The 27809-nt window shown below is 43.7% G+C and overlaps 2 protein-coding genes across 6 annotated transcripts in view; one reads left to right on the forward strand and one right to left on the reverse strand.

Moving 5' to 3' along the window:
* fkrp (fukutin related protein) lies at positions 1-27743 on the reverse strand. Of its 4 annotated transcripts, XM_073029349.1 has the most exons (4): positions 27706-27743; positions 19402-19529; positions 7858-7927; positions 1-2548 (listed from the first exon to the last, which is right to left on the reverse strand). In XM_073029349.1, exon 4 carries the CDS (start codon positions 2380-2382, stop codon positions 877-879), a length of 1506 nt encoding a protein of 501 aa, XP_072885450.1. In that variant the 5' UTR covers positions 2383-2548; positions 7858-7927; positions 19402-19529; positions 27706-27743; the 3' UTR covers positions 1-876. The 4 variants fall into 4 exon arrangements, with proteins under 4 accessions (XP_072885450.1, XP_072885448.1, XP_072885449.1 ...); XM_073029347.1 differs by lacking the exon at positions 7858-7927; XM_073029348.1 differs by lacking the exons at positions 7858-7927; positions 27706-27743 and adding an exon at positions 25913-26038.
* Positions 27312-27809, forward strand: part of LOC140716535 (striatin-3-like) — an 88175-nt gene continuing 87677 nt past the window's right edge. For both annotated transcript variants that reach the window (XM_073029344.1, XM_073029345.1), the window contains exon 1: positions 27312-27540. In XM_073029344.1, coding sequence (XP_072885445.1) covers positions 27331-27540 — 210 coding nt within the window. In that variant the 5' untranslated portion in view covers positions 27312-27330. The remainder of the gene's footprint in view (positions 27541-27809) is intronic.

Consider the following 27809-nt stretch of genomic DNA (forward strand, 5'->3'; position numbering starts at 1 on the left):
TTGGAGTGGACACTGCATTTATTGGGTAATGGTGTAGTTCATCAAATTGTGGGTGCACAGAGTTAGCAGCAGACTTTTCAAGTAATACATCAGAAGCTTAGCTGTGATAGGGACATGTTCAACACAGACGTTGGATTGTCAGAGAGCACCCTCTAGTGCTCTGCATGCCTTGGTATTTCCAGTTGTGCATGCACTTTATATGTTCAGTCCTAACAGGGAACTCTTCTAGTTAAGAGTCTTGAGATGTCTCCATGATCCTTGTGCAAGATCCCATGATCTGTTTATTCAATCCATTGTCTCACTTATTAGATTTAACAGAATCATCTCTACATCGACAGTTGACAAATGCACCATTTGATGTGTTAATGAGTCAGATCAGATCTTTTGTTTGATGACACCGAGGAAACAGACGATCAGTCGGGAGATTGCTGCTTCAGTGGAGATGCAGCCTTGCCTAGGAAAGGCTAGGTATGGATGGATAGATGACAGACAGAGGGACAGGATTTAACAAGTCAGATCAGTTATTTTGTTTGACTATCACTTATTTTTGTTGTGTTCAGTGGAGCAGACATTATCAGTCGGGATTGCTGCTTCTGTGGAGATGCAGTCTCTCCTCATTGGAAAACCATGCGCCTGGATAAAGCTGAGCTCAAACCCTAATACCTCCCAACCGCTCAGCAAACATACCCACCTGCATTTGTGCACAAAGAAGGCAGTGGTCATGGAACCAGAAAACGGCTCAGAAATAACAAGTACGTGGGATATCATGTTACAGAGCAAGAATACTTCTTGAAAAATTCTAACAACTGAACCCCCCCTTGTGTTAACTATGGTATATTTCATTCTGAGATACCTAATAGCCCCCTCCCTCGCCACTTAGTACACCTTCTCCAGTCTTTTCTTCGCAGGATTTGGGTATTGAGGGTTTTCGATGACGCCCTCCCCGAATTTTAGTTCCAGAAACCGCCTGTGATTGTTGGGCGCGTAAGCAGTGACCCCAGCAAACTGCATGGGTACGAGTGGCTTCAGAAAGTGCTCGGGGAACTCAACGTCCTGCTTGTGATCCATCCAGCTGCTTTTGGTCATGATGCCTTCCCTGGGATAGAAGGGCCACAGGTCAACATGCAGGTGATTGCTTTCACTGTACTGCACTCTGTAGAATTCTCCCTCCACTGCCTTTTCCCACAAGTAGCCGTTCTCATCAACAATTGAGCCCGAATCCAGACTCCTCAGCAACTCGCACTTCTCCACGTCTTCCAGGTAAATCCCAAAATCCACGTCGTAGTCCCAGGGAATGATATCCTGTTGACGGACTGCTCCCAGTAGCGTGCCGCCCTCCATCCAGTAGCGGACCCCCGCGGATTCCAAGATCTTTATGACGTACTTGGCAGTCTCACGCAAGGCTCTGAGGCAGCAAGGCGGAGTCCACTTGTTTTCATATAGGTATTCAGGGGTGTCGTCATGCACAGTGCCAAAACAGCGAGGAGTGTCTTTGCCGCACCCGTACCAGTGCTCCTTCCCGTCAGCCTCGACCACTCGCTTTATGCCAAAGTCTTTGAAGAGCTGAGCCAACCTTGCTTTGGCATTGTTGTCAGCCTTCCACTGATTGTGAGCCGACATGTACAGAGAGCGCTGGTATGAAGAGAAAGCCACATTATCTGCTGTCTTCACCCTCCAGCCACGCAGCGAAGATTGAATGAAGAGGGAGGTCATGAGTGGCCTCAGCATAGGCTGAGAGAGGTTGAACAAGTCTTCCGTCCGAAGGAGAACCACGGCATCTCCCCCAACGGCATCGCAAAGCTGACCGGCAGACAGGCTATAAATTGCACTCCATTCCTTTAGGTTAACCTGCAAGTTTAGACATTGAAACATTCCTGAAGGCTGAACAGGGGCGGCAACCATTCGAGCTTTCTCTTTGTTGGCCTCGAATTCCTGAAGAAGGTGCTCAATTTGCTGGGCTGAATCCAATTGTGCTCCATCTGGCACCAGAAGGGTGTACTCTGTCTTGATATAGAACTCAGGTCTAACGACATGGGGTGGCTGATCAGGAGATGCTTTCAGCAGGACCATCTGAATATTCGGCTTATCGGGCAGCCCCAGCGGCGGGTAGGGTAGTTTGTCAGCGACCACCACAATGGGCTGATCCGGCCTTCCCTTCGTGAAGGACTGTGCAACGCCTACCACCCAGTTCTCAAAGTCTTCAAACTCTCTGATCAGCACGGTGATTCCAGTGACTCGTGACAGTGACAGCCTCCGAGAGGCAACCTTCCCAGGCTCCTTGTGCTTCAGCATTTGCTGTTGGGTTCTGGAGACATAGTACAGAACCACCAGGTTAATCAGTATTGCCCCAGTCAGCAGAAGCTGGCATAAACTAATCCGCATTGTGCTGTTCGGGGTTTCAGTGGTGTTGCTGTTCAATCAGCAGCTTCTCTTAAATAATTTCTTGTTTCCTCTTGACATTACAGAAGTAACAATTGTTGAGGTTCCTGATTCTTGGACAAGTTATATTTGCAGTTATTTCCTCAGGAATGTATCATCATGAACGGATCTAAAAACATAAAAGAAAGTTTTATGAAAAACTATCTTTGTGACCCACAACATGGAACTTATCAAATGGCAACCATAAAGAGCTTTTTGATCTCTCTTTCAAGCAACACAGAAGAATGTAACATCAAACATTCTTGTTTCATGAGCCATAACATCAACCCTCCCCCCACTTGCTCCAGCAAAATTATCAACCGCAACCCCCCCCCCCCCACCACTGCCCATGGTGCCCCAGAGACCATAATCCATCAAAAAACCTACTGTCCATCCCAACACTTCAACATCTCAGACAGGCTCTCTCTCTTTCACTAGCGAGGGGGAGAGAGATATAGCTCCTACCAAAGTGAGAGGGGAGACCAATGTTTTTGTTGCTGCTTGTGCATTGTGTATGGGAGGGGAGGGGGGCTTTGAGGATCCAACATTTTGTGTCATTCATTCTTTGGGGATTTTGCTCTCTGTTTTGTAGATGTCTGCAAAGAGTAAGAATTTCAGGATGTACTGTATATATTCTCTGATATTAAATTGATCCACGGAAACCATGGAGTGGTGGAAGACGGCAGCCATCATTCAGGACTCCCATCACTCAGTATGTGCTCTCTTCTTATCACTACCATTACAGAGAAGGGACAGGATCCTCAGGTTATATGGGGTGTCCAGGGAGGGTGTATCCAGAAATACCGGCCACGTGACAGATGCACTGCCACCTGGCTGGTCGGAGGACACACCATATGCCAATCAACATTTGGTCCCTCCCAACTAATCAATGCACACCTAAATTATTGGTCACCTTAATTGGATTATCTCGCCCAGCCCCATGCTTTAAAAGGTGAGACTTGGCCTTGGCTCGCCCTCTCTTACAGATCACCTCATTGGAGGTAAGTGCATTGATTTATGTTTGGGAAGGTCTATCGTTTGTCCTGGTAAGGGAGCTGCGGCTATCCAAGGTCAAGGGGGATAGCTGTCGTAGTGCTTTTCCCTTGTTCTTTGTATGTGTAACCGTACCCTGTCCCCACACCGCTTCCTGTGTATTGTAGTTGTTTGTGTTGACCCGACTTCCCCCTTTAATAATAAATTCCTTATTATTAAAACTGTGTGTGTCCAGGCCTCTACTGTTGAGACTCAAAGAACCAGTTATTTCCATCATAACAGAGGGGTAGCACCTCTGGTGAAGGGGCTTGTCGTGTCCAGTCCAGGACAGCTCACTCATCTTTGGTCCTCACCGGACACTCAGCTCCCACCTGTGGCTCTAAGTAGCTATTTGCAAGTGGACACACCCTAGTACACCACTCCTTCAGGTGGGCTAAACCAGGTAAGGGTAGCCAGCAGCCTCATACCCCAGTGAGATAGGGATATGCCTGTCCTAGCACGTGAAATCAGCTCCAGTGGACTGGGCGGATGAGATCTACAGTGCAATCCAACGGCCAGGAAGGCGATTTTGCAATGCTCGATGGAGGGCACAGATGGATGTCATGGTCATCCACGGAAACCAAAGAAGAACCCATTTTTTGACACTTGTTCATACCATTGGATCCAAACTTCTGAGGTTGAGAGAGTGGAACTGCCCCAGTGTAGTGGCTTTTCCACTTTAAAAACTCTCCCGCACAGCTTTCCTGTCATTGTCGGGCATGATGGGCAACCACCACTGCAGGATTCTGAAGACACAACCTCAACATTTTAGGAACAGCTTCCTTTCCCTCCACCATCAGACTTTTTAACGTACAATCAACCAACTCATCAATACAACCTCACTATTTTTGCAGTACTTATTTAATTTTCAATATATACTTGTAATTTATAGCTTTTTAATGTAATAGACAACTACTACAAAACAACAAATTTCATGACATACTATATGTCATTGATATTAAACTTAATTCTGTTCTGCACCCTTGCCTTGGACAAGTTATATTTTCAGTTAATTCACTGTCTTTAGTGGAAATATTTATGAAAAACCATAGAACCATAGAACATTACAGCACAGAAACAGGCCTTCGGCCCTTCTTGGCTGTGCTGAACCATTTTTCTGCCTAGTCCCACTGACCTGCACCTGGACCATATCCCTCCATACACCTCTCATCCATGTATCTGTCCAAGTTTCTCTTAAATGTTAAAAGCGAGCCCACTTTTACCAATTCATCTGGCAGCTCATTCCACACTCCCACCACTCTCTGTGTGAAGAAGCTTCCCCCTATGTTGCCTTTAAACTTTTCCCTCTTCACCCTTAACCCATGTCCTCTGGTTTTTTTCTCCCCTAGCCTCAGTGGAAAAAGCCTGCTTGCATTCACTCTATCCATACCCATCATAATTTTATATATCTCTATCAAGTCTCCCCTCATTCTTCTACGCTCCAGGGAATAAAGTCCTAACCTATTCAACCTTTCTCTGTAACTCAGTTTCTCAAGTCCCGGCAACATCCTTGTAAACCTTCTCTGCACTCTTTCAACTTTATTAATATCCTTCCTGTAATTCGGTGACCAAAACTGCACACAATACTCCAAATTCAGCCTCACTAATGCCTTATACAACCCCACCATAACACCCCAACTCTTATACTCAATACTTTGTTTTATAAAGGTCAATGTACCAAAAGCTCTCTTTACTACCCTATCTACCTGTGACATCACTTTTAGAGAATTTTGTATCTGTATTCCTAGATCCCTCTGTTCTACTCTACTCCTCAGTGCCCTACCATTTACTTTGTATGTTCTACCTTGGTTTTTCCTTCCAAAGCGCAATACCTCACATAGAACTTACCTTTGTGACCCACAGCATGGAAGTAATCAAGTACCAACCATAAGGAGCTTTCTGATCTCCCTTTCTCCATTTCCTTAAAGCCACGGTGGGCAAAGCTTTCCTTAACTACACCATTCCATATCCTCTTTCTGTTCTCCGTTTCCGCAGTGTTGTCCTACCCTGTCACTCTCCTAAACTTGTAAATGGTGTAGCTTCACTCCACCTTCAAACTCTCATTACTCCACCAATTAGCACTCTTTTAAATTACAAGCTTGGCATCTGCTGGCCCTTTTGAAACACGTTCAGCTTTCAGCTTCACGTCCTGTAGGGTTCAGGCCAGTTTTCTCAGCAACTACAAGTTTGACCATAAGACTTAGGAGCAGAATTAGGTCTTTCGACCTATTGAGTCTGCTCCACTACTCCATCATGGCTGATTTAGTTTCCCTGCCTTCTTCTCATAATCTTTGACAATCTTACTAATCTAGAACCTATCAACCTCCGCTTTAAATATACCCAATGACGTCCTCCACAGCCGACTGTGGTAATGAATTCCACAGATTCACCACCCTCTGGCTCACCTCAGTTTTAAAGGGATGTCTCTTCTTCTGATGTTGTGCCCTCGGATTGTAGGCTCTCCACTGCTGGAAATGTCCTTTCCATGTCCTCTCTATCCGGACCTCTCAATATCTGGTAGGTTTCAATAAGATCCTCCCGGATATTGAGAGGTCTGGATAGATAGGTTTCAATAAAATCCTCCCTTATTATTCTAAACTCCAGCGAGTATAGGCCCAGACACACCAAACACTCCTCATATGTTAATCCCTTCAATCTCAGGATAATTCTTGTGAATCTCCCTGGAGCTCTCCACTGCCAGCAAGTTCTTTCTTAGATAAAGGGCCCAAAACTGCTCACAATATTCCAAGTACAGTCTGACCAATGCCTTTTAAAACCTCAGTATTACATCCTTGCTTTTATATTCTAGGCCTCTCAAAACGAATGCTTTTGCCTTCTTTAGCACAGACTTGGTTTTAACTGATATTTTGGAAACTGTATGGGACACTGAGTGGGACTAAATGACTGTAATTACTGTCCCAGTTAATTGGAGCACATTGAGACCAATACGTTTTGACCCAATAAAGCGGTTGTCCCAGTTTGCTGAAGTTACATGGAAACAGTCACAAAGTCAAACTACTATTATGTATTTAAATGAAATGCAAAACAAATTAGAACACTTTGCATTACATCCCAATAGTTATGGACGGAGGAATGCATCCAGTATACATTGACGTGTTCTTTTGATTGTAAATGAACAAAGTCAGTGCAGACACCTAGTGCAGACTGCCTTTACACAATGCTTTTGACCATTGCATTCTCCAAATCTTTTTTCATTATAACATTCAAGATGATTGCTGACACCTTCAAATTTATCATAGCTCCTAACTTGTTGAAGGAGTGAAATAGTCGCATTTTCATTCCTGGCCATTTCTGGCATCTCCGAGCCTAAATGCTTGAAACCACAGGTGAGCAAAACAGTCCTGAGTTGTCTTAGCTGCTTATTTCTTGCCAACTATCAGTGACAAAAATCCCTGCTTATTTAGCAGAAACACACACAACTGTCACTATTTAAACACTGTTCAATGTAAACATGGTGTAGTGTCTAGTGGCCACAAACTGCACACGACTGATGCTAGTTCTTCTTCGGTTGTCCATCGGAATCCAATGACGACGTCCATTCCTTAAACGGTGAGATCTTTGGTGACTATACAGTCCTATCATGGACCCACAAGTTCTATTGCAGGTGGGACATGTATATGTGGTAGTGGTGGTCGTGATGGCAACCATGGCTGCATTTCTCCTGGCTCTCTTCTGCTGTCTTCTGGTTGTTCTTTCCATCTCCAGAATACGAACCCCCATCCCTACATAGCTGTCGCTAAGTGTTACGGTCGGCATCAACATCCTCCAGGTCCTCAGGTCTGATCTTGCACCTCCTTAAAACATTCTTCATCTGATCCTATAGCGCTTCTTTGGCCCTCCAGCTGAGCGTCTCTTCTCCAAGTTAAGTGGCAAAGTATCCCAAATAAATGAAGGGAATCATGGCTATTTTATTGATTAATTTTTGTTTTCTAAGAGTTGTCCCAAATAAACAGCTGCCCCAATTAACTGATGGCCCAATTAACTGGAATCCACTGTATACATCGTCATCATCATTATGTGACATGTCACATGACGTGGGCGATCGTGGTCATGACTGTTCTCGGCAAATTTTTCTACAGAAGTGGTTTACCATTGCCTTCTGAGCAGTGTCTTTACAAGACGGGTGACCCCAGCCATTATCAATACTCTGCAGAGATTGTCTGCCTGGTGTCAGCGGTCGCATAACCAGGTCTTGTGATCTGCACCAGCTGCTCATACGACCGTCCACTAGCTACTCCCATGCTAAGCAGGTGCTACACTTTGCCCAAGGGTGACCTGCAGGCGAGCAGAGGGAAGGAGCACCTTACACCTCCTTTGGTAGAGACGTATTTCAACACCGCCACCCCACCGTATATATAAATGTATGAAACATAAGAAAGTACTAACCAAAAAATTCTGGTCAGGAGCCAGTACAAATGATAGTGGCATGGATCTCAGCTCTGAGGTTAAATATCTCCTGCTTGCGTAAAAATAAATTTAAATTCTGTCATTTATTTTATTTGTAACAAGATAAGATACTCCAATACTCTATCAAAACTCCAATTACTGTGGAAATCTTCAGAAATTACCAAAGAGCCTTGGAGTCAGAAACTCACTATTTTGAAACCAAGCACAGGCTGATAATCTTGTTCCAACAATGACTACATCATCTTGGACTTGGAAAAGTCTTTCAAGAGAAAAAGTCCCTTTAACAGAGAGATCTTGGGGTCCACTTCCATAGAACTTTTAAAGTTGCTGTGCAATTTGATAGGGTTGTTGAGAAGATATGTGTGTTGACCCTCATTAATTGGGAGACTGAGTTCAAGAGCTGCAAGGTAATGTTGCAGGTTTATAAAACTCTGGTTAGACCACTCTGGAAGTATTGTGTTCAGTTCTGGTTGCCTCAATATAAGGAGAATGTGGAAGGTTTAGAGAGGATATTTAACAGGATGTTTCCAGGATTTGAGAAGATATCTTATGAGGATGGGTTGAGCAAGTTAGGTCTTTTCTCTTTGGAGCAAACGAGGAGAAGAGGTGACTTGATAGAGGTGTATAAGATGTTAAGAGCTATAGATTGAGTGGATAGCCAGAAACACTTTCCCAGAGTGTAAATGGCTGAAACAAGAGGGAATCATTTTAAGGTGATTGGAGGAAAGTACAGGGGGAATGTCAGAGGTTAATATTTTTATATTAGGGGCACTTGAGAAACTCTTTGATTGAGAAACTCTTTGGATGATAGGAAAATGGAGGCTACATTGGAGAGAAGGGTTAGATTGATCATAGTGGGGTAAAAGATTGGCACAACATTGTGGGCTGAAGGGTCTTGTTTCATGTTGTATGTAAGCCCTGCCCAATCTATTAGTAGAGGACTCTGTACTATCACTGATGCAATGTTAAATCAGAATCAGAATCGATCTTATTATTACCAGCATGTGTCATGAAATTTATTAACTTAGCAGCAGCAGTTCAATGCAATACACAATATAGAATAAAACTAAATAAATCAATATATCAATTACAGTATATTGAATAGATCAAAAATCATGCAAAAACAGAAATAATATATATTAAAAAAAGTGAGGTAGAGTTCACAGGTTCCTGATGAAGGGTTTCGGCTCGAAACGTCTTCACTACCTCCTCCCATAGATGCTGTCTGGCCTGCTGAGCTCTGCCAGCATTTTGTGTTTTTCACAGGTTCAATGTCCATTTAGGTATCAGAGGGGAAAAAGCTGTCCCTGAATCGTTGAGTGTGTGCCTTCAGGCTTCTGTACCTCCTCCTACCTGATGGTAACAGTGAGAAAAGGGCATGCCCTGGGTGCTGGAGGACCTTAATAATGGATGCGGCCTTTCTCAGACACCGCCCCCTAAAGACATCCTGGGTACTTTGTAGGCTAGTACCCAAGATGGAACCGACTAAATTTACAACCCTCTGCAGCTTCTTTTGGTCCTGTGCAGTAGCCCCCCTGCTCCCCCATACCAGACAGTGATGCAGCCTGTCAGAATGCTCTCCAAGGTACATCCATACAAGTTTTGGAGCGTTTTTGTTAACATACCAAAACTCTTCAAACTCCACTGCCTTCTTTATCGCTGAATTGATATGTTGGGACCAGTTTAGGTCCTCAGAGATCTTGGCACCCAAGAACTTGAAACTGTTCTCGCTCTCCATTTCTGATCCCTCTGTGAGAATTGGTATGTGTTCCTTACTCTTTCCCTTCCTGAAGTCCACAATCAGCTCTTTTGTCTTACTGACATTGACTGCAAGGTTGTTGCTGTGACACCACTCCACTAGATAGATAGATAGATACTTTATTCATCCCCATGGGGAAATTCAACATTTTTTCCAATGTCCCATACACTTATTGTAGCAAAACTAATTACATACAATACTTAACTCAGTAAAAATATGATATGACTAGTTGGCATATCTCACTCCTGTATGCCCTCTCCATCTGCAATTTTACCAACAATGGTCCAGTCTCCTCTCAGATGGCAGTTCAAAGGAGTAGAAAAGTTCCCTCTGGCACCCAGGCTAATATTTATCCCATAAATACGCATAAAAATACTCAGACGACCATGGTTTGTAGGATCTTACTGTGTGCAGGTTGTTTCAATAATTGAAGCACTCTAAAGTCATTTGCATTACCTGTTCTGTGTTTGAGAAGACTTGGTATGACTCCAAAAACAATCGAAAATTTCTACAGATGTAGTGTGGAGAACTTTCTAACTGGCTGCATCACTGCCTGGTATGGGGTGGGGGGGGGGGGGGTACTTACAAACGGACTGCCATAAACTTTTATATTAAAAGTTTGAGTTAAATACAACGGTTCATAATAATGAACTCACACACTACTTTGTGACACTCATGAAAACATTGCGCAGCTTCAGCAGTTCTTCCACTCAAGGAAGAGAAAGCCATCCCCCATTTTAAGTCGGATCATGTTGCTGTTAACACTGTGTTGAGTGTGTAACTTTGTACTTGGCTTAAATTTTTCTCTTATTTACCCTTGTAACCATGCCTCCAAAGCGTAAATCTGATGCAAGTGCTGGTAATGCATCAAAGATAAGGAAAACGATCACGATTGAAAATAAGGTGGAAATAATAAAGCGATCAGAAAGAAGTGAAACGCCATCGGTCATTGGAAAAGCGTTAGGCTACAGTCAGTCAACAATTGGAACAATAGATAGATAAAAGATAAAGTGAGGATAGCATTTGAGGAAGAAGACTGGGACCTTAAAAACTCCAGAACCGAAAAAGATTTTGACGGAAGAGTTAGCTGAAGCCTTTCGTCTCATTGAAGCAGGGATGGTGAAGTTAGAGGAGCATGATCCTAATACAGAGAGGTGCACTAAGGTTTACCGTACAGTTACTGAGGGCCTCAGCTGCTACAAGGCCACTTATGACGAGAAGAAGAAAAGCTCTGCATAGAAAGGTAAAATACATACTATAAATTAAGACAAACATTTGACTAACTGATGCTAAATAAGAACCGTATGTACCTGTTCCAACTTACCTACAATTCAACTTAAAGACAGACTTGGGAACGGATCTCATTCGTAACCTGGCGACTGCGTGTGCGTGTACGTATATATTCTCACACACACATACATACTGCAATTCATTATTTTTCTCTCTACTATTATTGCATTGTACTTTTGCAGCAAGTTAGCAAATTTCATGACATGATGGGTGGACCTTAGGAGGGGCGATGGCTCCTAACAGCAACTCCTTTGCTTGCATCTTTGGAAACAGCTCTATTTCCATCTTTAATATCTCTATTTTTCCCTTTCAGGGTTCTTTTGATGACCCTGACCTGGAGTTACACACAGACTTCGGTCCTTTGCTAGAATGGGATCTGTTCTCAGGGTTTCAGGACCAGCCAATGTTCGGATTGAGAGCCAGGGGTCAGCCTGAGAGGCGGCCTAGTGTTTGGAAGCATAAGATCTCGGGGCTCTGGAGACGGGCGGATCGAGGGTCGGTGTCACCCGAGGTCTTTGCAATCTTCAGACACAGAGCTCAAAAAAAGCAACAAAATAGAATTTCAAGATCAGGATCCAGCAGGTTGTTGTTACGTCTCCCACTCACTGTGAAAATGGGGGAAACCTCGCTCTCCCTTGCTAGGGAGAGAGAGAGAACCTGTGGGCTGTCGAATTTCAGATGAAATGTGAAGGTTTTGGGGTAACTTTGGTCTGTGTTTGCTATTATAGACAATAGACAATAAACAATAGGTGCAGAAGTAGACCATTCGGCCCTTCGAGCCTGCACCGCCATTTTGAGATCATGGCTGATCAATTACTATCAATACCCGGTTCCTGCCTTGTCCCCATATCCCTTGATTCCCCTATCCATAAGATACCTATCTAGCTCCTTCTTGAAAGCATCCAGAGAATTGGCCTCCACTACCTTCCGAGGCAGTGCATTCCAGACCCCCACAACTCTCTGGGAGAAGAAGTTTTTCCTTAACTCTGTCCTAAATGACCTACCCCTTATTCTCAAACCATGTCCTCTGGTACTGGACTCTCCCAGCATCTGGAACATATTTCCTGCCTCTATCTTGTCCAATCCCTTAATAATCTTATATGTTTCAATCAGATCCCCTCTCAATCTCCTTAATTTCAGCGTGTACAAGCCCAGTCTCTCTAACCTCTCTGCGTAAGACAGTCCAGACATCCCAGGAATTAACCTCGTGAATCTACGCTGCACTTCCTCTACAGCCAGGATGTCCTTCCTTAACCCTGGAGACCAAAACTGTACACAATACACCAGGTGTGGTCTCACCAGGGCTCTGTACAAATGCAAGAGGATTTCCTTGCTCTTGTACTCAATTCCCTTTGTAATAAAGGCCAACATTCCATTAGCCTTCTTCACTGCCTGCTACACTTGCTCATTCACCTTCAGTGACTGATGAACAAAGACTCCGAGATCTCTTTGTATTTCTCCCTTACCCAACTCTACACCATTCAGATAATAATCTGCCTTCCTGTTCTTACTCCCAAAGTGGATAACCTCACACTTATTCACATTAAACGCCATCTGCCAAGTATCTGCCCACTCACCCAGCCTATCCAAGTCACCCTGAATTCTCCTAACATCCTCATCACATGTCACACTGCCACCCAGCTTAGTATCATCAGCAAATTTGCTGATGTTATTTTCTATGCCTTCATCCAAATCGTTAACGTAAATGGTAAACAGCTGTGGTCCCAATACCGAGCCCTGTGGCACCCCACTAGTCACCACCTGCCATTCCGAGAAACACCCATTCACCGCTACCCTTTGCTTTCTATCTGCCAACCAGTTTTCTATCCATGTCAATGCCTTCCCCCCGATGCCCTGAGCTTTGATTTTACCCACCAATCTCCTATGTGGGACCTTATCAAATGCCTTCTGAAAATCGAGGTACACTACATCCACTGGATCTCCCCCGTCTAACTTCCTGGTTACATCCTCGAAAAACTCCAACTATTGCTTAGCACCCGCTTGGGCTCGGTGATTGAACTGATGTGCGTTTATTTTTGCTGGTGGGGGGGAGGGGGGAATCGTTGCTTGCTGCCGCTTACACATGGGAGGGAGGAGCTGGGAGGTACTTTGGGGTTCTCACGTTTAACTGTTCATTCTTTGGGGCACTTCTCTGTTTTCGTGGATGTTTTGCGAAGAAAAAGCATTTCAGGATGTAGATTGTATACATTTCTCTGACATTAATCTTGACATTTGAACCTTTGACATAAGCCGATGATATTAAACTTGATTCACATTCTGATTGAATAAAGCATGGAAGTCTGTACAGAATGAGACTAGACCTTGGCATTAATACAAATACCCAAGCTGTTGGCTGTCATTTTAGACGGTAGGACAGAAGTAAAATGCCTTGGCAGATGACATGGTATCAGACAGACAGTATCACACAGTCCACAACCAAGGGAAGAAAGAGAGAGCATGCATGTCCAGAGCACCTGTCACAGCCCCAGGACGTTCCAAGATTGTACTGTTACTTCTGAAGTCCAGTCTCTGTTACTTTCTGTGGATACATTTTGTACTGTATCTGCGGATGGACGTGATAGACGGTATGTTCCCACCCAGGTGCCAGGGGCAGAGATGTCTCGGATCGGGTCCATGCCACTCTAAAGGGGGAAGGTGAGCACCCAGAAGTCTTGGTACATATTGCCACCAATGACATGGGCAGGAAAATCGAGGAGGTTCTGAAGGGAGAATTTAGGGAGCTGGGTAGAAAGTTGAAAAACAAGATCTCCAGGTTAGTAATCTCTGGACTGCTGCCTTGCCGCACACCAGCGAGGGTAAAAATTGGATGATCTGGCAGATGAATGTGTGGCTGAGAAACTGGTGTTTAATATTTAACTGGGTTTAATAGTTCTGGATCTCTCCTGGGGAAGGTATGACCTGTACAAAAGGAACAGGTAACACCTGAACCCAAAGGGGACTGATATCCTTACAGGCAGGTTTGCCAAAGCTAGATAGATAGATAGATACTTTATTCATCCCCATGGGGAAATTCAACTTTTTTCCAATGTCCCATACACTTGTTGTAGCAAAACTAATTACATACATTACTAATTACTATTGGGGAGGGTTTAAATTAATTTGGCAGTGGGATGGGAATCTGAGTGATAGGGCTGTGGTTTACAAGTAGAGACAGTGTGTAGTGAGATTGTCAGGAAGGACAGGCAGACGATGTGGCAAAATTGTAGTCAGTGGGATGGGTTGCAGGGTAGAAGGGGGACAAAATCAAAAAGAGTGTTAGATGCAGGATTGTAGGTATTATTTGAATACACAGTATACAGAATGAAGTAGATGATCTTGCAGTTAGAGATTGTCTGGTATGATGTCCTGTGCATCACTGAGTCATGGCTGAAAGAAGGTTACAGTTGGGTGCTAACATTCAAGGATGCACACTGTATCAAAAGGACAGGCAGGTAAGCTGAGGGGGTGTTGTGGCTCTGTTGGTTAAAAATGAAATCAAAAGGCAGAGTCCATTACCCAGGGCATGCCCTCTTTCCACTGTTACCATCAGGCGGACACTCAATGATTCAAGAACATCTTCTTCCCCTCTGCCATCCAATTCCTGAATGGACATTGAACTCATGAACACCACCTCACTACCTTTGCACTACTTATTTTGACTCAACTATTTAATAAACACACCCACAAAGTTAACAAAGTTCATGACATATGTGGTGATATTAAACCTAATTCTGATTCTGATTCAAATCCTTGGAAAGAGGTGACATAGGATAGGGAGATGTAGGATTGTTGTGGGTAGAGTTAAGAAACTGCAAGAGTAAAAGGACACTTATGAGAGTTATATACAGGCCTCCAAATAGAAGCCAGGATGTGGGCTAACAATTACAACGGGAAATAGAAAAGGCAGGTACAAAGGGCAGTGTTGCAATAGTCAAGGGCTTTTCAAAATGCAAGCATAGATTGGGAAAATCAGGTTGGTGCTGCATCCCAAAAGAGTATTTGTAGAATGCCTTCAAGATGGCTTTTTAAAAGAGCTTGTTGCTGAACAACCTAGGCGATCAGCTGTTCAGGATTGGGTGTTGTGCAATGAACCGGAATTGATTAGTGAGCTTAAGGTAAAGGAACCTTTAGGAAAGAGTGATCATAACTTGATAGAATTTACCCTACAATTTGAGAGGGAGAAGCTTATGTTAGACATATCAGTAATCCAATGAAGTAAAGGGAATTACAGAGGCATGAAAGAAGACCTGGCCAAAGTTGACTTTGAAGGGGAGACCAATAGGGATAACAGCAGGGCAATTAGAGTTTCCAGAAGCAAATTGGAAGGTGCAGGATAGAGACATCCCAAAGAAGAAGCATTCTATAGGCAGTATGATGCAACCATCGCTGATAAGGGAAGTCAAAGTCAACATAGAAGTAAAAGAGAGGATATACAATAGACCAAAAATTAATGGGAAGTTAGAATTTTGGGAAATTTAAAAACAAATGGAAGGCAACCAAAAAACCCAAACATCTGTGGGGGGGGGGGGGGGAGAGATAGAATAGGAAAGGAAGCTAGCTAAGAATATCACAGAGCATACCGTGTTTTTTCAGATACTTAAAATATAAAGAGTAAAAGAGAAATGTAAGTAGTTATTGGACCACTGGAAAATGATGCTGGAGAGGTAGTAATGGTGAACAAAGAAGGCCTGTTTCTGTGCTGTAATGTTCTATAGTTCTAAATGGTGGATGAAGTGACTAAGCATTTTGCCTCAGTCTTCACTGTGGAAGACACTAGCAGTATGCCAGAAGTTCAAGTGTCAGGGGCGGAAGTGACTGCAGTTGCTGATAGTAGGGAGAAGGTGCTTAGAAAGCTGAAAGGTCTGAAGGTTGAACTACAGCCTAGGGTTCTGAAAGAGGTAGCTGAAGAAATTATAGATGCATCAATTAATGATCTTTCAAGAATCCCTTGATTCTGGCATGGTTCCAGAGGACTGGAAAATTGCAAATGTCACTCCATTCTTCAAGAAGGGAAGAAGCCAGAAAAAAAGGAAATTATAGGCCAATTAGCCTGACCCCCATGGTTGGGAAGATGTTGAAGTTGATTGTTAAGGATGTGGTTTCAAGGTACTTGCAGGCACATGATAAAAGAAAGCCAAAGTCAGTATAGTTTCCTCAAGGGAAAATCTTGTCTGACAAATCTGTTAGAATTCTTTGAGGAAATAACAAGCAGGATAGACAAAGTAGAACTGGAATATGTTGTGTACTTGGATTTTCAGAAGGCCTTTGACAAGGTGCTGCACATAGGACCATAAGATATAGGCACAGAATTACACCATTTGGCCCATCGAGTCTGCTCTGCTACTTCATCATAGCTGATCCAATTTTCATCTCAGTCCCAATCTCCTGCCTTCTCCCCATATCCTTTCATGCCCTGACCAATCAAGAATCTATCAACCTCTATCTTAAATATACATAAAGACTTGGTCCCCATAGCCGCCTGTTGCAAAGAATTCCACAAATTCACCACCCTCTGGCTAAAAAACTTCTTACTCATCTCCATTCTAAAAGGATGCCCCTCTGTTCTGAGGCTGTGTCCTCTGGTCGTAGACTCTCCCAACATAGGAAACATCTTCCATGTCCACTCTTTCAAGGCCTTTAATCATTCAATAGATTTCAATTAGGTCACACATCATTCTTCTAAATTCCGGTGAATACTGGCCCAGAGCCATCAAATGCTCCTCATATAACAAGCTATTCAATCCTGGCAACACACACAAAATGCTGGTAGAACACAGCAGGCCAGGCAGCATCTATAGGGAGAAGCACTGTTGACGTTTCGGGCCGAGACCCTTTGTCAGGACTCAAATTCTGGAATCATTTTTGTGAACCTCCTTTGAGCCCTCTTCAGTGTTAGTAAATCCTTTCTAAGATAAGGGGCCCCAAACTGCTCACAATGCTCCAGATGAAGCCTCACCAGTGCTTTATAAAGTCTCAACATTATATCCTTGCTTTTATATTCTAGTCCTCTTGAAATGAAAGCTAACAATGCAATTGCCTTCCTCACCACAGACTCAAACTGCAAATTACCCTTTAGGGAATCCTGCACAAGGACTCCCAAGTCCCTTTACACCTCAGAGTTTGTACTTTCTCTCCTTTCATTTCTTTTACCAAAGTGCATGATTGTACACTTCCTGGCACTATTCCATCTGCCACTTCTTTGTCCATTCTCCTAATCTATCTAAGTCCTTCTGAAGCCTCTCTGCTTCCTCAAATCTACTTGCCCCTCCATCTATATTCATATCATCTGCAAACTCTGCAACAAAGCCATCAATTCCATCATCCAAATCATTGATGCCTAGCATTAAAACAATTGGTCCCAACACAGACCCCTCTGGAACACCACTAGTCACTGACAGCCAACTGGAAAAGGCTTCCTTTCTTCCCACTCTTTGCCTCCTGCCAATCAACCACTGTTTTATCCATGCTAGAATCTTTCCTGTAATACCACAGGCTCATAACTTGACAAGCAGCTTCATGTGTGGCACCTTGTCAAAGGCCTTCTGAAAATCCAAATACACAACATCAACTAATTCTCCTTTGTCTCCCCACCTTGATATTTCTTCAATGAATTCCAAAAGATTTGTCCAGGCAATATTTTTCCTTGTGAAACAATAAACACTGACTACTGTCTATTTTATCGTGTGCCTCCTCATCCTTAATAATCAACTCCAACATCTTCCTAACCACTGAGGTTAGCCTAACTAGCCTATAGTTTCCTTCCTTCTGCCTCTCTCCCTTCTTGAAGAGTGCAGTGACATTTGCAATTTTCCAGTCTTCTGGAATCATTCCAGAATCTAAAAAAGATCATTACTATACTGTGCCTCCATGATCTCTTCAGCCACTTCTTTGAGAACCCTGGTGTGTGTACTGGGTCCAGGTGACTTTATCTATCTTTAGGCTTTTCAGTTTCCTAAGAACCTTTGCTCTAGTAATGATAACCCCTGACACCTGGAATTTCCACTATACTGCTAGTGTCTTCCACAGTGAAGATTAATACAAAATACTTATTCAGTTCATTCGTCATTTCATTGTGCCTCATTGCTACCTCTCCAGCATCGTTTTCTAACAGTTCGATTTCCACTCTTGCCTCTCCTTTTACAGTTTAAATATATGAAGAAACTTTTAATATCCTCTTTAATATTATTGGCTGGCTAGCTTATTTTTGTATTCCATCTTTACCTTCTTACTGACTTTTTAGTTGCCTTTTGTTGGTTTTTAAAAGCTTCCCAACCCTTTAACTTCCCACTAATTTTTACTCCATTATATGCCCTCTCTTTGGCATTAATGTTGGCTTTAACTTCTCTTGTTAGCCACAGTTGTGTTGAGGAACTATATGAAGAATTAAATGGGCTAAAACCTGACTTATTTGCAGCTTGGCTAATAATGCTGCAAAGATAACTAATGAACAAAGGAGTGCTTGTACATGAGAAAGCTGCTCTGTGTAACTACCTATCAAGGTGCCTAGCAACAACCAGAGTGTGTATGTGATAACGAATATTTAGCAAGCAGCCTTAGACAGTACTCTATGAGTGGGGACTCTGTATTGTCAACTGAGACACAAGCTTGCTAATAAACAGTATGCAATTTTAAGTGAAATGCATTTGACAATTATTCCCTGGGTCTGAACCTAAAGCCCTCTGGTAGAGAGGCAGATGGACAGTGTCATTTTGCCTTTAGAATACTTCTTCCTCTTTGAGATGTACATAATCTGTGCCTTCCGAATTGCTTCCAGCAATTCCAGCCATTGCTGCTCTGCAATCGTCCCTGCCAGAGGTACTTTTCCCACCAATTCTGGCCAGCTCCTCTGTAATTCCCTTTACTCCACTGTGATACTGATACATCTGACTTTAGCTTCTCCTTCTCAAATTTCAGGCTGAATTCAATCACATCATGATCACTTTCCCCTAAGGGTTCTTTTACCTTGAGCTCTCTAATCAATTCTGGTTCATTGCACAACACCCAATCCAGAATAGCTGATTAGTTGATCCCCTCATGGGCTCAACCCGAGGAGCTCAAAAAAGCCATCTCATAGGCATTCTAGAAATTCCCCTCTTGGAATCTAGCACCAGCCTAATTTTCCCAATCTATCTGCATATTAAAATCCCCCCATGACTATTGTAACATTGCCCTTCTGGCATGCATTTTCTATCTCCCATTGTAATTTGTAGACCACATCTTTACTACAGCTTGGAAGTCTGTATACAACACCCATCGAAGTCCTTCTACCCTTTCTGTTTCTTAGCACAATGCAACACCTTCTGACCCCCTATGCCACCTCATTCTAATGATTTTATTTCATTTTGATTTCCCCCTTCCATATTTATAGAGTTGCAACTGTAGTGCTCTGGCAATTGATCTACAGATTTAGGAGACTGAGAATCAAGGCTGGGAAGATAGCTTAATTTCAAAGAACAATATAGATTGTGGTTTACCTGAAATTATGGTGAGATAGATTATTCCATCTTTCCTTTAAGTGTTTTTGTCACAACAACTGTCGCAGCTGTGAGGTTTCGTTGCTGATTTCTGTGCATTACATAATACGCACGAATGACCATGAAACCTGGGTTCATTAAAGAGAAGCCAATTAATTTGCACGTTCAGCAGTGCTATCTGATGGGGAGGAAACATGGAAATGAAACTAGCTTACATAAGATCATAAGACATAGGACATTCAGTTCATCAAGTCTGCTCCACCAATACAACCTAACAGATTAAATAGATCCTTCTCAGCAGAAGGTGAATCAGAATCAGGTTTAAAAGCACCGGCATGTGTCATGAAATCTGTTAACTTTGCGGTAGCAGTACAATACAAAATTATAAAAGTATGAATTAAAGTCAGTATATAATTAAATGGGAAATTTTCTAAAAAAGTGTTCATGGGTTCAATGTCCATTCAGAAATTGGATGGCAGAAGGGAAGAAGTTGTTCCTGAATAGTGGGATATGCACCTTCAGGCTTCTGTATCACATCCCTGATGGGAGCAATCAGAACAAGGCATGTCCTGGGTGATGGGGGTTCTTAATGAGGGACACCGTCTTTTAGAGGCATCGCTCCTTGAAGATGTCCTGGATACTATAGAGGCTATTACCCATGATGGAGCTGACTGAGTTTAACAGTTTCAGGTTGACTGTTGTTTAGAAGGCATATGGTGTATTGGCATTCATCAACAGTGGGATTGAGTTCAAGAGCCGTGAGGTAATGTTTCAGATATAAGATCTTGGTCAGACCCCAGTTGGAGTGCTGCGTTCAGTTCTGGTCACCTCACTACAGGAAGGATGTGAATACTATAGAGAGAGTGCAGAGGAGACTTACAAGGATGTCGCCTGAATTGGAGGATGTACCTAATGAGAATAGGTTGGGTGTACTTGGCCTTTTCTCCTTGGAGCAACAGAGGATGAGAGGTGACCTGATAGAAGTGTATAAGATGATGAGGGGCATTGATCGTGTGAATAGCCAGAGGCTTTTTCCCAGGGTTGAAATGGCTAACACGAAGGGGGATAGTTTTAAGGTGCTTGGAAATAGGTAATGTGTTATGGTCTGGTCCAGAACCCGCATTCCGGGTCTTGATCCGGTCCGCGGACTCTGGACTCCGGGTCTTGCAGCCGTCCCTTCTTTCACCCTTAAGCCTAAATAGGATCACCTTGGTTTAAGGAGGTGCACCTGAGACCTATCGGTTGGAAGTTGGTATAAGGGGCTCTGGGACTGAGTCTAGTTGGGGGGTTGTCCTGTTCCTCTTGTACCTGCTGGTTGGCTTTGTTTGTGCTGTTTGCCTGGCTATCCCATCTTGACCCTGGCTTGGAGTACCCACTGTTAATCATCTAGTTCAGTAAGTCTGTTCTTGTAGTCGCCCTGGACTGAGCTCCCTTCTGATCCCTTGCCTCTGTTGGTTAAGCAAGCTGGACTGCTGTTGCCTGGTGGGGGGGGGACTCTGACTCTTTCCTGCCCCTCTCTTCTGATGGGTTGTGCCCTGCAACCTGCCTGGGTGCTCTGTGTCTTGCCCAGGCCCCTGTGTTCCTGCCTGGGAGGTGACCCTGCCCAGGAGCTATGGGGCCTGCCCTGAGGACTCTGACCCTTTCCTACCCCTTGCTTCTAATGGGTGGTGCCCTGCATCCTGCCCAGGTGCCCTGTGACCTGCCCAGGCTCCTGTGTTCCTGCCTGGTAGGCTGGGCCCTGCCCAGGAGTATGTGGCTATCCTCTCAGCATTCCTTGTTCCATTGACCCATCCTTTGCAATGAACTCCAGGGTCCTGCCTTTGCCATGAACTCTCTGAACCCCAAGATCACTGTTGCCTGCCATGGTCTCCCCATCTTGTTCTATCCTTTAGTTGTTCCTGTCCTGCCCCTAGTACCTCAATGCCTGTGTCCTGCATTTGGGTCCAGTCTCCATGTTCCCCTTGTGATATAATCAGGGGAGGTCAGGGGTAAGTTTTTCACACAGAGTGGTGGGTGTGTGGAATGCACTGGTCGTGGAAGTGGATACAATAGGGTCTTTTAAGACCCTCTTGGATAGGAACATGGAGCTTAGAAAATTAGAGGGCTATGAGCTAGGGAAATTCTTGGCAGTTTCTAGAGTAGGTTACATGGTTGGCACAACATTGTGGGCTGAAGGGCCTGTAATGTGCTGTAAATTTCTATATTCTGAGTTTACAGCTTTCTGCAGCTTACTTTAATCCTATGCAGTCCTCCCTCCCCTCAATACCAAATGGTGATGCAGCCAGCTAAAATGTGCTCCACAGTACAGCTATAGAAATTTTCAAGTGTTTTTGGTAACAAACTAAATCTCCTCAAACTGCTAATGAAATATAGCCACTGCCTTGCCTTCTTTATAGCTGCATTGATATGTTGGGTCCAAGTTGGGTTCCCCAGAGATTCTGACATTCAGGAACTTGACATTGCTCACTCTCTCCCTTCTGATCCTACTATAAGGATTGGTTTGTGTTTCCTTGTCTTACCCTTTCTGAAGTCCACAATCAGCTCTTTAGTCTCACTGATGTCACCACTCAACTAGCTGGTATATCTAACTCCTGTATGCCCTCATAATATATTTTAGTGAAAAGCAAGGGGAATGGCTAATCAAGAGCAGTAAACTGGCAGCTGGGCAATAGAAAAGAGAAAGATTATAATGCCAATATTTATTTTCCAATTAAATATGAACTGGACCAGGTACCAAAGTGCTCTGAAAATATATATTGAGCCTCATCAATTAGCAAAGATATATCAGTAACAATCAGAAATGCAGAAACATATTAGTTGATGGTGGGGCAGGATGCTGAAAGATGGAAAGCAAATGTAGGCAAGACAGTGGTTTGAAACTGCTCCAACATTCATTACAGTCTAGGCTAAGTGTTTTGGATGACAAAGCAGAAAGATAAGAAAGATTTGCTTTATTTGTCACAGGTACTGTACACAAAATCATGGAGAAACACAGTGGAATGCATCGCCTTGCAGCAACAACCAACACAGTCTGAGGTTTGTGCTGGGGGGAGCCTGCAAGTGTCACCAATATAGCATGCCCACAACTCACTAACCGTAACCCTAATCAATCGTCTTTGGAACACGGGAGGAAAACTGAGCACCCGGAGGAAAATCACTTGGTCAAGGGGAGAACGTGCAGGCTCCTTACAGAGAACGATGGGAAATGAACCCCAATTGGTGATAGTAAAGCAAAGTTTAACCCATACCACACTTTAAGGGTGTTGATCTTCCAACTTACTCAACTCACCATATAATTCCATGTACTTTGATTCACTGGGGAGTCCTAAAGCATTTTTAATGTTCTCAAGATGTCCTAAAGTATTTTTACAGTGAACTAGCAACACTTATGATGGTCACTACTGCAATCTAGAAACTGCAACTGAAAATCTTCAAACTTCTATTCTTAAAATTGCGAAACACATAAAAATGATTTTACCATCTGCATTTTCCTCCAAAAGTAGAGAGAAAGACTTGAAAAAGTTCACATACCACCCACGATAATAGTTCACAGGTTCACTGTTTGTACACCTGGCCAGGTTCCTGGAACTGTATGACTCATTATCCCAACACAACAGCAGCTACACAGGACAAACTGAAGAAATGCCAAGTATTTGGAGAAACAAGAGACTGCAGATACCAGAAATCTCGAGGGACACACAAAACACTGGAGCAACTATGCATTTTTGTGGTCTTCACTTCCAAGGGTGATATTGTCGATTTTTATGGAGAGCTTAAAAAATGGCTGGTTGGGTAGTGGTTGATACAGGACCCATGTCTTTTTTAATATTCAAAACAAAACCGAGACCCTGGTGTTTTGGGAAAGGCATGCAACATAGATCAGAGTGTGCTGCAGTGGTGCCGTCATCCACACACTAAAGCTTCATGATAGTGGTGGTGCTGACCTTGGGGGTCGCTGTCCATTCTGTACACGATTGGGATTCCCTGTGACAGGTCTTGGCCAATGAGAAGGATGCCAGCGATAAAGATGGCCAATAGGGCTGGCACAATGATGCAGACAGGTTTGACCCCTGTCTTGGCAGTGACTCAGCACCACTTTTGCTGAGTTCTGTGGCTGATAAGCTGTGAAGCTTAGTGTTCAGAGGTACTTGTCACGACAGTATGCACCAGAAAGCTTGGTGGTCTACTGTATCATACAAAATCTGTGGTGAGATATCTCCCGATGAGAACCTATGGAGAGGAATAAACAGTTGATGCTTTGGGTTGGACCTTTTGTCAGGACTCAATTCAGATCGCCAGCACTTTCTTTTCTGTTGCTCTCTTGCATACGTTCTACAGACACTGCCTGACCAGCTGCATTCCTCCTGTCACTTTTAGTGTTGCTTGGGCACACCACAGAGTGTCCTTTGCCATGCTGACAATCTTTCAGCAGCACCTCTTGTCTGTCTCGGTGTGTGACCCTGTAGCAGAAGGTATTGTTATGCTTCACTTACAAAGATGTTTTCTCATCTCTCTCTCTCTCTCACTCATATGTTTGAGTGCTGAAGGCAGAGATGCAAAAGAGATTCAGTGATGTTGGAAATCTTGGTCAACCCAGCTAGATTCTCCTATCTTTGAGTTTCCTTGACTTTTTTTAGTACAGTATATCAAAAAAAGCTTTATTCATAATAAAAATAAATTATTTACAAGAATAAACTACATTTTTAGATGATGCATTAAATAGTGTCTTGGTACATTCCTTAAAACGTAACAAAATATAATAAGACTTGCAGCGGCAAAAATTGATCCAAAATCAAGACAATTGCCACCATCCTGAGATGGCAGACCAAGTTGTTATACTTGTGTGACACACCTACAGCTCTAATGATTGCTCTAAAGAGGTGAACTACTTATTCCAATTTTTTATTCGCAATTAACAAACATACAATTACTATTGAGCATTATTGAGCGTTATCTCAGTGACCAACAAAGATGTGACTTCTCTCAGCCCCAAACTACAAACTGCCACGAAATAAGCATAAGTAACAGCCCCCACTCAAGCGACTTGTTACCATACCAACGCACAACACAGAATATACGGCTCCTACAGGACTGTTGTCACTCAGGAGGCCTCCTAGGGTGGTATACTACTACAATAATTCAGGGTCTTGCTCACCCAGCCCAACCACCCCCTCCAGTGCCCGAAGAACTCTATACTGCGGTCCTTCCCTAACGAGCCCTTGCAGTGGCTGCACAAATCTCCACTGCGTCCCCTCAGCATGTACTCCTGCAGCTAGTCGGCAGCATTCCTCTGTGGACGTGTTGGCAGACCAGCAAGTTGCGGGCACACCAAAGGGCGTCTTTCACCGAGATGATGATCTGCCAGCAGCATTTGATGTCCGTCTCTGTGTGTCCCTGGGAACAGCCCTTGGATCAGAGAGTCCTCTATCATGCAGGTACTTGGGATGAACATGACACAGGCTCTGACATCATGACGTGTGTGATCATGGTCTTTCCATGACCATGATTGCTCTTGGCAAATTTTTCTACATAAGAGGTTTGCTATTGCCTTCTTCTGGGCAGTGTCTTACGAGACAAGTGGTGCCCCATCCATTATCAGTCCTCTTCAGAGATTGTCTGCCTGGCGTCAGTAGTTGCATAACCAAGACTCGTGATATGCACCATCTGCTCATACGACCATCCATCACCGGCTCCCATGAATTCACGTGACCCTAATCAGGGGTCTAAGGTGTAGCAAGGTGCTACACCTTGCCCAAGGGTGACCTGCAGGCTAGCGGAGGGAAGGAGTGCCTTACACTTCCTTTGGTAGAGACATATCTCCACCCGCCAACCCAAATAATAACAACATATTTATAGAGCACTTTTCATACAAACTATTTAGTTCAAAGAGCTCTACGATGGAAGTATATAAATGGAGCAAGCGTGAAAATAAGACAAAAAGATGTCACTTAAATGCAAGGTTTAATAAATAGGTTTTGAGCCCTGTCACTGAACTGTTCCCACAGCCTATGGACTCACTTTCAAGAATTTTTCACCTCATGTTCTCGCTATTTATTGCTTATTTATTTATTATGTTTTCTTTTTGTATTTGCAGAGTTTCTTGTCCTTTGCACATTGTCTGTCCTGTTAGTGCAGTCTTTCACTAATTGTTTCGGCTATTGACTGTATTGAGAATGGTGGCAGGAAAATGAATCTCAGGGTTGTATATGGTGATATATGTACACAGATAATAAACTTACTTTGAACTTTGAAAGTGTCAGCTGAGCCTGTGTCCCTCACAAACTGCCGGAGAAACTCAGCAGGCCAGGCAGCATCTATGGAAAAGAGTACAGTCGACGTCTCAGCCCGAAACGACTGTACTCTTCTCCATAGATGTTGCTCCCCCAGCATTTTGTGTGTGCTTCTTGGATTATCAGCATCTGCAGATTTTCTCTTGTTTGAGTCTGTATCCTTGATGGTTTTAGGTATTGAGTTCCACAGTTTTGGAGTGTAGTTCGAAATAAAAGCTCACCTGCCAATTATCTTCTGAGGGAGATTTTCAAGTTTGAGAGATCAGCAGAAGAAAAGCTGAGAGCTCAAGCAGGATTATAAATCAAAAGCAAATCTGTGATGCACTCTGATCCCAGGCCATTGCGAGCTTTAAAAACAAGTAAGAGAACTAGGAAATCAATTCTAAAAGATACAGAAAGCCAATGCAGAGTAGTGTGGATGGGAGTGATATGCTCCCTCATACTTTTTTTTTCAGAATCAAACTTAGGTGTAATATCACTTACATACATTGTGAAATTTGTTGAATTTACAGCAGCGGTGCTTTGCAATATATGATAATAAAAAACCTGAGAATTACAGTATGAATATATATATTAAGTTCAAAGTAAATTTATTATCAGAGTACATACATGTCACCATGTACAACCCTAAGATTCTTTTTAAATAGAAAGTGCAATATTAAATTAGTGCAAAAATAGAAATGAGTGAGATATTGTTCATGGGTTCAATGTCCATTCAGAAATCAGGTAGCAGAGAGGAAGAAACAGTTCCTGAGTCATTGAGTGTGTGCCTTGAGGCTCCTGTACCTCCTTCCTTAATGGTAGCAACAAGAAGCGGGCATGTCCTGGGTGAAAAGGGTCCTTAATGATGGATGCCGTCTTTTAGAGGCATCATTCCTTGAAGAGGTCCTGGATACTACGGAGGCTAGTGCCCATGATGGAACTGACTGACTTTAGAACTCTCTCAAGCTTTCTTTGATCATCTGCAGTAGCCCCCCCCCCCCCAGTTAGAATGCTCTCCACGGTACATCTGTAGAAATTTGTGTGGTTTTTAGTGACATACCAAATCCCCTAAAACTCCAAATGAAATAATAGCCGCTGTCCAGCCGCCTTGTAGCTGGATCGATACGGAGGGACCAGGTTAGATCCTCAGAGATCTTGACACCCAGGAACTTGAATCTGCTCACTCTCTCCACCTCTGATCCCTCTATGAAGACTGTTGTGTGTTCCCTCGTCTTACCCTTAAAGTCTGTATCTTAAGCATTAGGCTTCTGTGAATTACAGTTATCAACCTATCACCGATTTAACCCAGAACCTGCAAGAGGTTAACCATGTATGGCGAAGGAGTAGAAATTAAAAGGTGTTTCACAGAAGTCATCAAATATTTGAGAGTGAGCCGTATAAGGAGAAAATAGCTGAACAAACTCAAAAGGCAGTCGCATAAAATAGAGAAGGCAATGGTTTACCAAAAGAATTAGAGACTTCTCTTTAAGTTTCCGCCAGCATTTTAAGCGTATTGCTGAAGGCAGAGGATGTTATGGGGACTCACTATTTGGCAGGAAGTCTGCCGCAGCTCCCTCAGCGCGCATGCGCGCCCAGCCAAGCGAACGGGACTCTCACTATTTGGCAGGTAGAGGGGGGGCGGGGAACGGGCTGCGGAATGGACGGACAGGCGGCTGCCATGGCTTCGGCGGGCGGCAACACGGGCTGCCCGAGCCCGGCCCCGGCCTCGCTGGATAAAATCGTCGCCGAAAGCCCCGCCGAGCCTGACGCCTACACCGTGCCCGGCATCCTGCACTTCATCCAGCACGAGTGGGCGCGCTTCGAGATGGAGAAAGCGCGGTGGGAGGCGGAGAAAGCCGAACTGCAAGTAAGTGTGTGGGGGGGGGGGGGGGGAAGGAGGAAGAATTAAACACCGCGGAAAAGCGGTCCTCTAGATCTCGGCCTTTCCTTTACCTTAAAAGGCGTCGACATCTGAGGAAAACGGACTTAAAAAGTGTGTTTTGTGCGGAAGAAACGCTGCGGTTTTTTTTACCTTCTATTGTTACGGAGGGTCGGTGGTGCGCCGCCATCTTGGATTTAAAGATGGCGGCCGGCGGTTATGTCATTAGCCAAGAGAGCCTAGGCAAGAAATTAGTG

This window comes from Hemitrygon akajei, chromosome 25 (assembly GCF_048418815.1).
Source record: "Hemitrygon akajei chromosome 25, sHemAka1.3, whole genome shotgun sequence".
Lineage (NCBI taxonomy): Eukaryota > Metazoa > Chordata > Chondrichthyes > Myliobatiformes > Dasyatidae > Hemitrygon > Hemitrygon akajei.

What these genes read in the sequence shown, in the direction of transcription:
- fkrp (XM_073029347.1), bottom strand. Translation starts at nt 2,382, where the DNA reads ATGCGGATTAGTTTATGCCAGCTTCTGCTGACTGGGGCAATACTGATT.